Source organism: Lissotriton vulgaris, chromosome 8 (genome assembly GCF_964263255.1).
Source record: "Lissotriton vulgaris chromosome 8, aLisVul1.2, whole genome shotgun sequence".
NCBI lineage: Eukaryota > Metazoa > Chordata > Amphibia > Caudata > Salamandridae > Lissotriton > Lissotriton vulgaris.
Window position 1 is genome coordinate 1571018226 of NC_141696.1, and position 13799 is coordinate 1571032024.

A 13799-nucleotide genomic window follows, 5' to 3' on the forward strand; every position below is an offset into this window, starting at 1 on the left:
CAGTAATATGGGATCACAAGTGAACATAGGTGCAGAAACTGTGATAACAACTGGTCACAGGGAGTCCCTATTACAATTTTAATATTGGGTACCATGTCCAGAGTAAAATGGTGACAACAGGACCAGTGGATAGTGGTATGGAGAACCTTATAATGAGCTACCAACCCCTCCACTCTGCAAAAACCGTCGACATGTTTCAGCCGGCAAAATGCAATACCCTGGCTTTCATCAGGACTCACTAGGAAATGATCCCTTGGGAGTTAACCCTACCTCCTTTGATCCAGGGATGAGGGGAAGACCCCCTTCTGAGTAACTGCTCAGACACAATGTGGTAGAACGCCCTGCTCTCCACGAGGAATCGAGTTCATTTGAAATCTAAACTTGAACAGGCGGGGGAGTGAGGACAGCTCCCTATAGTCACACTTTCGTCAAGGTGAGCTGGCTCCTTACAGTCTGTCTCTTCCAGCGCTGTGCATACCCCTGTGTGTCGTCCCCCACCTTCATCTACAGCTACTTTAGCACAGAGTCCCTCTTCTATATTGTGGTGATACTCTGAAATATTTAACATCTAGTAAAGTTTGACACTCTTGTCACACTACCAGGACTTAGCTAAGGATTTATTATTGTGAATCCAAGGACCTTCTTTGTGGTATCCGGATAGTATTACATGGTGAGGCGTAACCAGCATCAACACAACACTCAACCGTCTCTCAATATTACACTAATATCCTACCCAGTGGTTTATTCCATCTCTTCACCTTTTATTACCTCAGCCACATGTTCTATGCTGTTCTTGTGACTTGTGAAATGCGCCACTGACCTTGCTTCAAGGTTACGACCACATAAATACATAAACAATGAAATAAAGGGTTTCAGTCTATTGTTTTCCCTACATACAGATTCTGGAGATGTCTGAACAAGTAAGAAAGACCAGGGGCCATTTGTATCAATACATTTCCCCATAGACACAGAATGGGCAAAACCCTTTGATACATCTGGCCCCAGGGCTTCTTATGTCCAGCTTTACAATAGCAAACTGTGATAGCTAGATGAAAAGCAGAATTAGGACAAGTAATACCCCCCTCTCCTCCTTCCCCAGTGTCCTCTTGCAGACGGCCCCAATAGGTTTTCTTTGCCTATTCTTTCTTCTCCCCTCCTCCTTTTCCTTGGCAATTCATCACAAGGGTTCCTTTTTGTGGGCCACCGGTGTCCTCACGTTCTATCCATGCAATCTCTTGTCCAGTCCTTTATGCAAGTGTAGTGGCTGATGCAAGGCCCAGTTCTTAGTTTCCTGACTGGTTGATCTCCCCTTGTATTTGATTCTGTGTTCCTGTTTCACTTTAGCAAGCTGCAAGTCAGATTAACTGCAAGTACTTACAAGTGTTCTCCTTAGCAGGAGGGATGTCAGATTGATTGGGGGGAGGATATCTATTTCCTTCTAATTCCTGACTTTCATTTTTTCTCCTCTACTAACAGTTTTGTGCCAACATAGAAAGAAAAAGGCAGACGTCAGGAATGCTTAGACTGTATTACAACTGAGCACTAGGATAGGACGCAGCTATGTGAAAGGCTAGACTCCCACTTGCGCTACAGTCACTTTCTTCAATGAAGTCTCTCCATCGTGTGGGCCTTGGGCTGGTGATCTGCTAACGGGGCCAGTGGCTACTACAGGTCTTTCTTCAGCAAGACTCAATAGATCAGACCTTTCCCTGCTAATGAGCAAGAACCATTGTCTCTTTGCAGATGTGAATACTTGTTTGTACTTTGTATACTACTCATTCTGGGATTCAATTTAAGACCTGTGAATAAATCTGTAAGTGAGAGGTTTTGAAGATCTGCAGCTTCACTTGATCACTCAATTATTCCCACACAGCTGACCCTTGGATGTTTGTAAGTGAAGCACGGAGTGCTTTACCGGGGAAGCGTTACAAACCTAGAGTCTTTCCTGGAAGTTGCACCTCACGATAGTAACTAATTGGCGGTTCCTTTCCAGGCTATTGACTTTCAGGTGCTCCCATTATAGCAATCCAATATAGCCTGAAGCGCCCTGAAGCCAGCCTTCTGCCGAGAGAGGGCTGGAGCCAGTCAGCCCTGCAGATGTACTTAAAACGGAGATTGAACACCAGTGCAATCTGCACTCACGCCTCGAGACTTGTGTGGGATGTACTTAATCCCAGCTGGGAGAGGCCACTTAAATTCACCCAAGGTTTGGAACACCTGTGGTGATGCAAGTCTTTGCATTAGAATGTCTAGATCTCAGAATGTGTCATGAGGTCACTGGAGCTCTGCATTCCGATTGGGAGCAGTTGCTCCAGGGTCACTTCATGAAGAGACAGGTCTTCTTGAATTAACCTACGTAAGCCATCATTGACTGTTTGTTCTCATCATTACCAGCCTGGCGACGATCTGGGCTCACTCGGATACTTTCTACACAAACTAGATGCTGAACCATTAAAGAAACGGACCAGAGAGCAAGCCGGTAAACATTTCATTTTAAAGACGTCACTGTTCACTAGTAAGTGTACAACCAAGGTGAGAGACTTAAATTTTCATATCTTTTCGTCGTCTTATCTCGTCATACTGTGAAAACCTATGAATTTCACTTAAACCGTGCTATCTTCAAGACTTTCCCAACATATGAACTTGTTACCTAGCAACAAGTTTGAGCGCTGCTGTGTGTATCAGCTGCTAATTAAGCTCTACATCGAGCGCTCCTTGCCTCGTGCTTCTGCCAGTGCGATATTACAACATACCAGCTTGTTTGAAGTCATCCGTTTCTACTGCTGGGACAGAGGACAAAATGCAAATTTCAAGCGCGTTTGAACATATGCACATTCACGCTTGCGAGTGTTTATCTCGCATTTCAAGTTGATCGAGTATTTCATTGTTATCAACGGTTATCAGATTCGTAAAGTCTGGTTGGCCTAAAGAAACTGTGTTGCAACGTGAACTTCAAATATTTTAGAAGGTTTTGAATGAACTGTCTCTTGAAGGTGACATTTTAGTCCATGGATATAAATTAGTAGCCCCTTTTTGTTTTCATCAACGTTTAATTAGCTTAGCACATGTGGGCCATCTGGGTTCCACTTTGATCAAGAAAAAGATCAGAGAAATGTTGGTGGCCTCGCATGGATTCCGAGGTCGAAGAATTTGTGTCCAAATGTGCTAAATGCAAACTCTGTGACAAGGTTTTAATTACTGAATCTCAAGTTCACTCAATCAATCCTTGTCCCAAGAAACCCTGGCAACGCATTGGGGTTGATTTCATAGGTCCTTATCAAATTCTTCACAAATACATGAGATATTTTATTGTAATAGTTGACCATCTCTCTAGATGGGTCGAAGTTGAAGCTATTTCTGAACCGACTACTAAAAAAACAATTGAATGCTTTCAAAGAGTGTTTTCAAGAGAAGGTCTTCCTGGCGAGATTCTTACTGATAACGGGGTTCAGTTTGCGTCATCTGAAATGTCTTCATTTTTAGAAAATTGTGTTATAAAACATCTAAGAAAACCTCTTCACCACCCTCAAACCAATGGAAAAGTTAAACACTTTAACAAAGTACTTGTAGTAATGGATTCAATCCTCTATCAAGAGCAAATCTTGTGTTGCTAAGTCCATTCAAGAGCAAGTTCGGTCTCACCGTACCACTCCACATTCTGTGACCGGGAAATCTCCTTTCGAACTGATGAAAGGTAGAGAGTCCACCCCTGAACTTTGTCCTTTTTGGACCACAACAATTTCTCTAAAAGATTGGAGTGTAAATGAATGGTGGAAATCAGCTGAACTTAATTCTAATCTTGTAAATTTAAAGAGATCTTCTAAAACCAATTCTAGCTTAAAGAAAGAATGTAGATTGAAAATAGGCGATTGAGTATGTGTAAAGAATCAGATTCTTGTTGGGAAAGGCATAACTAAGTTTAAAAATCCTGTTCAAATTTGTGAATTAGGAAGGAATTCTGTTAAACTTTCTGATCGAAATTGGTGGGACATGTCTTGTGTTGCGCTTGTTCCCCACCATGACATATCTGGCAACACTATGAAATGTTTTCCTCAACCTTCTTTTCTGCCTGTCAAAAGATATCCAAAGAGTAATATGACCATTAGAAAGAGTTCTCACATTCCTGAACGACCTAGAAGATGGAATGATTTTGTTTGACTTTAATTTTTATTCTTATCTCTTCGATTATTTATTTTCTTCTTTTTCTTCTCTACTCCATTTTTTAGGTCTCGGCGTCAACGCGCGGAAGCGCGTCTCCGCCGGAGATCTTTTGTCAGGGACTGTGCTTCCCAGGAGACAGCCTCTGGCACGCGCATTGCCTCTTCAAGGAGGCGATTTCCGCTGGCCGCGCGCTCGCGAACGCGCTCAGCTGCTGTCTCCTGGGAAGCAGCAACACCACACTCGCATGCGCAGAAACAGCGACAGACACACACACGAGCGCTCATGCACGCACGCACCCACACATACAGCGAACCCACCCCCGCCGTCGCATGCATACACACACACGTGCACCGAGCATCCCCCCCACCCCCCCGTTGTCGCACCCCCCCGACCCCTCCGCCGTCGCACCCCGCCCCCCCTCCGCCGTCGCACACCGCCCCCCCCCCCTCCGCCGTCGCACACACACACGCAGACATACAGGCATTCTCTCCCGCCCCCGCCCCCGCCCCCGCCCCGCTCCCGCCCCGCTCCGCTCCGCTCACCGGTCAAAGGCCCTCCGGACTTGTGCAGCCTCCGACCGCGGGGCTCTCCCTCGGTGCTCCTCCAGGCACTCCGTGGGCGCGGGCTTCACAAAACGGAAGTCCCGCCCCACGATAGGTTTCGTTTTCTCAGTCCCGCCCCACGATAGGTTTCGCATGCAGCTCGTCTGTCTGCTGGGCCGCCATCTTTTGTTGTTGTTGCCCGGAACGGGGCAGAAGTTGCCCTGTAGACCGCTTGCTCATGTCAGACCCCCAAACAGTGGGTGCCACAGAAAGCACCCGACAAGCTAGTTCCCCCGAAGCCCCCCCCACAAGCAGACCCGCTTCCGGGCGGAGATGAGGCTTTGCAATGGCACCTTCCTGATGCTGCTGCTGACTCTGTGTGCCTTCGTCTCTCTGTCTTGGTACACGGCCTTCAGCGGCGGCCCCAAAGGTGAGTACCCAGCCCCCCTCCCCCCCCCCCACATGCAGCCCCCTGATGGCGGGCGGAGGAGATGAGGCTTTGCAATGGCACCTCCGGCTCAACGCTGCTGCAACATCCGTGGAGCCAGTGGGTGAGTGATCTGTGCTGGTGGGATCGGTTGGGATGCTTTGTACCCCTCCAGCGATGGCCCAGAGGAATATGCGAACTATGCGGAGGCGACACGGCCACAGCGTGCCGATTCGCGAGCAGGGCACGGTCACGCCGGCCAGTTGTCACCGAAAAGGAATGTGCCCCTACTCGCCTCTCGGGGCTATCTACACAGCCTTCAGCGGCGGCCCCAAGGGTGAGTACCTGCCCCCCCCCCCACATGCAGCCCCCGCTGCCGGGCGGAGGAGATGAGGCTTTGCAATGGCACCTCCGGCTCAACGCTGCCGCAACATCCGTGGAGCCAGCGGGTGAGTGATCTGTGCTGGTGGGATCGGGTCGGATGCTTTGCACCCCTCCAGCGCTGGCCCCGAGGAATATACAAACTATGCGGATGCGACTCGGCCACAGTGTGCGGATTCGTGAGCAGGGCACGGCCACGCCGGGCAGTTGTCACCGAAAAGGAATGTGCCCCTACTCACCGCTCGGGGCTATCTATGAATCCGTAGGTAGTGAAATAGCCCGCTCTCTCCGGCCACCCCTTCCTTAGCTGAGGAGTGCTACAGCCCCATATACCTTTCGATTTCATTTGAATTATTTTTTTTCTGGAGCAGAATGTGACTGTAACCGCCTAGCAAGGTACAAGCCAGTTTGCTGTGCTGACGTGGCCCATGGAGAGCTTATGTTACGCCACTTGCCAGCAGCAAGCAGCATCCCAGCTGCCAGAAAGTTATCTGAAAACAAACATCGTTTTTTTTCCCCTTTCACCAAAGATTTATTACACTCTAAAGACAACCCACCCCACGACCTATCACTGTAGCTATGGAAACGGAAGAACCAATCAGACACCAGTTGGCAGTTGAGTATGATAGTGACCTTTCGTTTAAATCCAATGGAAAGCGGGCCCCAACTCCCACTCAACTTCCGGTGGTGGCATTTGGAGCCAAAATTAGCAAACTCAGCAGCTGCAGCTTTTACAATGGCAAGAGAAAAGAGCAGCCCGAGGCAAGAAAACGGGCACTTTGTATAAATAACGCACACTGTCAAACAAATCCACTTCCGGATCTCGAGTGGATGAGGTAACGGTGACAAGCATTGGGCTGAGAACGGCGACGTCGTAACCCATTGCTATAGCCGAGCTCCCACGTTTAAAGCGCAGGCACCTCCTACTACAGGTCTTTACCTTTGAATTCTGGGACTCGTAGTCCTACCTTTAGAATGAGTTTAATAGAACTGAAATCCCTGCACAGTCACGCCAGGGAAATTTGATAGCTTTGCATTCCAATATTTGGATCCACATACAGGTCGTCCAATGCACCTCGATCCGGACTTGCAGCATCTTCTGAAATGTTAGTCATGAGATTCACAGATTGCGGGTCAGATATTCACAGACCTCACCAGCCACTGCACTTTTTACAAGCACTTTAAATAGACAGCTCGTGCAAAGCCCCTCATTCTTCACCTACATTGCTGTCTAGTAGTGACGTTTCCGCCGCGATCGCCCCCCCCCCCCGGTAGAATATTGCTGGCATATGTCTCGGTGTGGGCATAGATCCTCGGAGGCTTATTCGGGAAGAGGGGTAACTGCTGCCACAGTGAAACATCACATATTTAAAGCTTGCAGGATTGGAAACGTTTTTGTCATATAAGGAGGATCAAAAAGAGTTGTTACTGAACGCCAGAGATCGTGTCAATTGCTCTAAAATTTTGAGAGTCTGGGTGGAGGGCTTGTGGATGGAAGAGAGTAGTGGAGTGAATGAGGGGAAAAGAGGCAGAGATCTGTGTGTGTGGCTCTGTCTGTGTGTGTGGCTCTGTCTGTGTGTGGCTGTGTGTGTGTGGCTGTGTGTGTGGCTGTGGCTGTGTGTGTGTGTGTGTGTGTGTGTGTGTGTGTGTGGCTGTGTGTGTGTGTGTGTGGCTGTGTGTGTGTGTGTGTGTGTGTGTCTGTGTGTGTGTGTCTCTGTGTGTGTGTGCGTGTGTGTGGCTCTGTGTGGGTGTGTGGCTCTGTGTGGGTGTGTGGCTCTGTGTGGGTGTGTGGCTCTGTGTGGGTGTGTGGCTCTGTGTGGGTGTGTGGCTCTGTGTGGGTGTGTGGCTCTGTGTGGGTGTGTGGCTCTGTGTGGGTGTGTGGCTCTGTGTGGGTGTGTGGCTCTGTGTGGGTGTGTGGCTCTGTGTGGGTGTGTGGCTCTGTGTGGGTGTGTGGCTCTGTGTGGGTGTGTGTGTGGCTAGCTTTTTTTTTGTAGGTGGCTCTCGCCGTCCTGAGTTGCTCACACCTTCATTACAGATCGAAGGGCTTTTACCCTCGTGTAGCCTTAAACCCCCTTCTTTCCAGAGATCTAGACACAGGGAATGTTGGTGCTGAAGTCCTCCTTCCCGGCTCCTGAGCACCCGTCTCTCTTCAGACATGTCCACTACGAGAATCTGCTGGCCGGCCTCAGCGGGGGCTTGGTGTCCACACTGGTACTGCACCCCTTGGACCTCGTCAAGATCCGCTTTGCAGGTAACCTCTCTTACCTATCCCTCTTTCACCAATCTCAATCCTCTAGTTTATTTTATGTGACGTTCCTGGTTGAGCGCCCATGCTCACCATCCATTCATGACTGGCTATGCCTCAACAGTGCCCTGTAAGAACTGTAGAGGTTTACTGTTGTGATGTTTGTGGCGCTACAATAGTAGGGCAAAAATGTAATGCAGAACATATTTCAAGCTTGCAGGATTGGAAACGTTTTTGTCAGATAAGGAGGATCAAAAAGAGTTGTTACTGAACGCCAGAGATGGTGTAAAACGCTCTAAAATTTTGAGTCTGGGTGGAGAGCTTGTGGATGGAAGAGAGTAGTGGAGTGCCTGAGGGGAAAAGAGGCAGAGATCTGTGCGGGTGGCGCTGTCTGTGCGGGTGGCGCCGTCTGTGCGGGTGGCTCTGTGTGTGTGTGTGGCTAAGTGTGTGTGGGTGGCTCAGTGTGTGTGGGTGGCTCAGTGTGTGTGGGTGGCTCAGTGTGTGTGTGTGTGGCTCTTTGTGGGTGTAAATGCAATAGGTTATGCATATGCGAGCGATTAAGCTATTGGCATTGTAAATGACAATGCTATTTATTTATGATTTAAAAAAAAAAAAGTCATGAGCAATGGCAATAGCTCTACCATTAATAATGCCGAGACCATTGCATTGTAAATGCTTGTTTTTCTTTATTGGGGAGGGGGTATGGGTACTATATTAAGAATGAATTTGCTTTCATACTTGGTTCTGTAAAAAGGGAGATGCGTGGTGATGTAAGTCTTTGCATTAGAATGTCTAGATCTCAGAATGTGTCATGAGGTCACTGGAGCTCTGCATTCCGATTGGGAGCAGTTGCTCCAGGGTCACTTCATGAAGAGACAGGTCTTCTTGAATAAACCTACGAAAGCCATCATCGACTGTTTGTACTCATCATTATAAGAACACCCATGAGGTAGGGGCAAGGTGAGGCACACTATAGGTATGTATGTATGTATGTATGTATGTATGTGTGTATGTATTTCACATTTGTATAGCGCAAAACTGTCACCCCGAGGGTATGCTGGCGCTTTTGACACTACTGAACCAGCTACACATTCACGTTATTATACTGTTCTGGGAAAAAGGTAGGTTTTTAAACTTTTCTTAAAAGATGGAAAGGCCTTCAGGCTCCTCAAAGACAGAGGAAGGGAGTTCCAAAGCTTGGCAGCCGCGTATCCAAAGGACCGGCCCCCCATCCGTAGCCTATGGGTTCTCGGAACCACCACAAGATATGCCGAAGAGGAGCGCAATGGTCTTGTTGCATGGTACCATGAAAAGAGGTTATGTAGCATGGCTGGACCTTGGTCATGCAGAGCCTTAAAGACCAGGCAGGATGATTTGAAGAAGATTCGCTGCTGAACTGGCAGCCAATGAAGGTCTTTGAGCGTGAGGGAGGAGGAAGCTGCGCGCGGCCTAGAGAGAGCCAGCTTCGCAGCCATATTTTGGATGCGCTGCAGCTTATTGATCAAAGTGCCAAGAGCCCCTAGATGCAGTGCATTGCAATAATCTATCCTGCTAAGGATAATGCCACGCACCACCTCTGGCCTAGCCTGGATCGGAAGCAGAGGAAGGATTTTCCGCAGAGTACGGAGTAACATCATACATGTGGAGATGGTTTTGTTGACAAAACCGTCCAACTGTAGATTAGAGTATTCTTAGCGCGCAGACAAGAACTGCGCCCGTTTTCGGTTGCTTTGAATTATTACATTTTAAGTGTGTAGATTAAAGTACCTATATTAATGGACTAAGATAGATATTCGGTCATTGCGCTGCTTGATGACTGCTGAGTGCTGAGCTCAAGCTCCCCCAAAATACCTGTTCGAGAAGCCTACACTAGCTGCCCTCACTACCAATGGGAGGCTCGTGCTAAAGAGGCTGTGCTTCGCCCTGTTTGTAGAGCCTTATAAGGTGCTGGTGAAAAGTAGCTATCCCATAAAAACCAGAAACATCAACAAATTTGGGTCCATTCTTAAATGTGAAACATAGAAAACAGTAATATCACATGGTGAGACTTTAGACAAACACAGCACTTACTTAAAGAGGGTCACAAACGCAGCCACTCGCCATCCCCAGCGCCAGCCGTACCGTATGAAGCCTCGCAGTCCTGCATTGTGGGCCGCTCGCTGAGACAGAAAGAAGAAAAGAAAATTGATGTGTCTCGGTCTAAGCACACTCACGCCCGAACATATGGAGAGGGTGAGCGACCCGGAAAAGTTCTGGCCGAGGTAATAAATGCCCCCCGGTTTTCAAATAACAGATTTAGTGTGAAAAATGAGACAGGACTATTACATACAGACTTCACAGCAAACCTTAGTATCTTTGCCTCCCATTACCAATCTCTTTACAGTTCACACAGAATTGGTCAGATCGATGTGGGAGCATACTTCGAAGTGGATTAACGATAGTCACAGGGAATTTCTAGCAGCGGATATTGGGGAGGACGAGATGCGCCCCGGCAAGGACCCAGGCCCAATGGCCTACCAGTTGATTTTTACAAATGCTATATAGAGGAACTAGCCCCTATACTCAGACAAGTGTACGAAGAGGCCAGGAAGAACAAAGTTCTCCTGCAATCCATGATACAAGCTCTGATCACCTCTCTCCTTAAATCAAGTAAGGACGCTACCAATTGTGATGCTTATAGACCTCTGTCCCTAATAAAGTGTGACTCCAAAATCCTGGCTAAAATTTTAGCCAACAGGCTGAGCCTATTGATGACGGGACTGGTGTTGCCCGATCAAGCATGGTTTATAGCCGGCAGGGCAACCTCGCCTAATCTGTGCAGCATCTTAGCGCTGCTGCAAGACATTGACCCAGAATCAAATACAGTGGCTGTGTTTTTAGATGCCACGAAGGCATTCAATTCATTGGAATGGGACTACCTAATTGCCATTCTGAGCAGATTGGGCTTACCCGCGGCATTCGTTGCCTGGATAGCTTTGCTATATAACCAGCCCGCGGCCATCGCATAGGTAAATGGTCTGCACTCCGCCCCTTTCCCGATCTACAGGGGCTTCCAACAGGGATGTCCCCGTCACCCTTACTATTTGCCCTTGCCATCGAGCCCTTAGCTGCCAATCTTAGTCAGCACTACAGAGAGTATGCCAAACCATACCCCTCGAGCCATATTCTAGTCTCGCTCTATGGCGACGACATCACCCTCTTCCTTCACGAGCGGGGCATTAGTCTGAACCCTATCCTGCGGGAATTCATCCAATTTGGGGATATCTCAGGGATACATATCAATTGGAGCAAATAGCAAATATTTCCTATGACTCGCTCCACTCCTGAGATTCCGCTAGACTTTCCCCTAACATGGTGTGCTTCGGAGATAAAATATCTGGGTGTAAGGATTGCTCGAGACAGGGGAGAGACACTGAGGGAGAACTATGGTACCAGTTTGTACTCCATTACAACTTCGATCATCTGCTGGATCTCTCTGCCACTGTCCCCGGCAGGTAGGATCTCGCTGATGAAAATGATCAACCTGCCAAAACTCCTTTATCTATGTATTACCATACCATATCACCCAGGACGCCCTTTCTTCAGTGAAAATAAATCTCTGCTCATCAGGTTGGCATGGGGAGGTAGGCTACCCCGAATCAGCTGGCAAACACTGGCGCTTCCATTCCCAAATATTGAACTATACATGGCACAGCACACTATACATTGGTTCCATTGCCCCACTTAGCTATTGAGCAGGGATACATGACTCCGCTGCCCTCGACTGCCTTCCTCAGAGCGTGCACCCCAGAGTTGAGCTCTAAACACTCAACGGTTGCATGCACTAACCTAGCATATAAACGGCTGGGCAAAAAGTGGGTAAGCCCTTTTTATACTCTCCACTGCTGCTGCTTCCATACCTGAATATAGCCCCAGTTACCCAGGAAACAGTCTGCAGGAAAATGCTCAGAGCGTGCAACCTCAACACCATGGGAGAGCTGTATCAGGATGGGATCTTCAAGGACAGATAAACACTCCTTGGGGGGGGAAGAGGCGGCACGCCACTTGAAACTTTCCTTTACTTTAGGCTGCGACACCAGATGAGCAAACGCCCCCATATTCCTACACAAACCCCCTAAATGTGATACATTGCACACTCTCCTTCAAATGAATGGAGCGGCTCATGTGGTATCCAAGCTGTACCGCGCGGCATCATTAGAGCACCCATGTACACAACTGGAGGCGAGAAAGGGGTGGGAGTTGGACCTAGAAACCACACCTGCGGATAAGCAATGGGAATATTGCTGCAAACAGACAGGGAACATAACAGCAAGCTGCCAGTTTAAGGGTTATACACTTTAAATTCATACATCGTGCATATTCTAACCCTGCGCGCTTACGTAGCCATAAATACAGGACAATGACCGCTGCAACAGATACGGGAGCGAGAGAGCGGGGTTCTTACATCTGGAATGGCAGTGTGACGGAATGCAGAAGTATTGGGGCGGAGGGGAGGGAGTATTTGATGCAGTATCCAAGATTAGGTGACTGCAGCGTAGCACAATTACGCTGACCGAGCGCTCAAGTGCTGCGCTGCAGTCACCTTTAACACGAGGAGTGATCAGGGCACATTACACTCGAGGGCAGGTTAGATCCGCAATGTCTAAGCAAAATTCGGCATAAGGGAACCGAATAGGGGTATACCATGACATTAATCAACAGTTGGCAAACGGATAACCTTCACTACACCTCACTAATATGTGCATGGGTCCTCACGGCTGGAATATAATATGTGTGTGATACTGTTGTGTTGTGGTGTATTCAATGTCCAATGTGTATTAAAGGTCTGTGAATTAGAGTTTAATTTTATGTAACTGTAATATGCTGTATGCCCCCGTGGTCATGTGAAGTACCGCTATGTATACTTAATAAAGTTCAATAAAAAAAAAAAAAATTGAAGTGTCTGTTGGGACTGGAATGTCCACTGCACGGTGTACATGTTTCTCTGCCCAGATTACCCAGCTGAGTATTTGGTATCCCATTTTTGGGAATTTTGGCCTCCGCCATAAGCTAATCTAGAGTGGGAGCGAAGGCCTAGGCCTGTTCCTTGACAAGAGTGTGGTCCTGACCCCGCCCTGTGACCTGGAGGGGTTCCCTGAACGTGCCCTCATTTTACTGACAGTGGACTACAGTCTCGGTCATGGGTTTAGCATGTATATTCGTTGCGGCAGCATACAGTGCTTTGTGACTCAGAAGTTTTGACCAGACCTTGTTACTGTCACAAGAACGGAGGCCTGCAGATCCACTGCTGTAAAGCGCCACTTCTATGCACTAACCCATAGAAGTGGGTAGAAGATCCTAGTGCTAAGAGAATATGTGTGTCCACGTGTGTTTCCACGTGTGTGTCCGCACTTGTGTGTGTCCGTACATGTGTGTGTGTGTCTGCACTTGTGTGTCCGTACATGTGTGTGTGTCTGCACGTGTGTGTCCGCACTTGTGTGTGTGTCCGCACTTGTGTGTCTGCACGTGTGTGACGGTACATGTGTGTGTGTGTAAGCATGTGTGTGTCTGCACGTGTGTGTCTGTGTACGTGTGCGCGTGTGTGTGTGTCCATCCGTCCTTTATGGTGCATACATCGTGAGTATGAGTGAAACTGAGTAGTGGAAGCCTGTAGGTTTCATTTCAGAAACCACTGGTCTGCTCGTGTGAACAAGATAAAAAGCAAGGCTATTTTCCCCAGACAATGGAAGTGAAAAGCTGACATTCCCAAAGCTGGAAGGAAAACTGAAGTGGAGATGCAGGGGAGAAGACTCCTTTAGAAATTCAAATAAGCCTTTTGCTGAGAGGAGCCACAGAAGAGTCTCCCTGAGCACTGCCATTTGGTAGATACTGGGGGTGAAGCTTGCAATAGCAGTCTCTATTGTGAAGGGTGGGAAATGCCCTATAGTTGAGGCCCATCTTGGTCTCTGCTTCAGTATTGTAGATAACAGCCAGTTGCAGAGACCTCACACCTTCATTCTGCTTCTGTTGTGGGTACTCAAGGTTGGAGACTACCCCGAGGAGC

The 13799-nt window shown here is 48.1% G+C and overlaps 1 protein-coding gene across 1 annotated transcript in view; it reads right to left on the reverse strand.

Annotated features, from left to right (window-relative positions):
• Positions 1-13799, reverse strand: part of TIMMDC1 (translocase of inner mitochondrial membrane domain containing 1) — a 105651-nt gene that overhangs the window by 36514 nt on the left and 55338 nt on the right. Inside the window, exon 4 of the mRNA XM_086935853.1 lies at positions 9827-9915. Within this exon, the coding sequence (XP_086791979.1) occupies positions 9827-9915 (89 nt within the window). The remainder of the gene's footprint in view (positions 1-9826; positions 9916-13799) is intronic.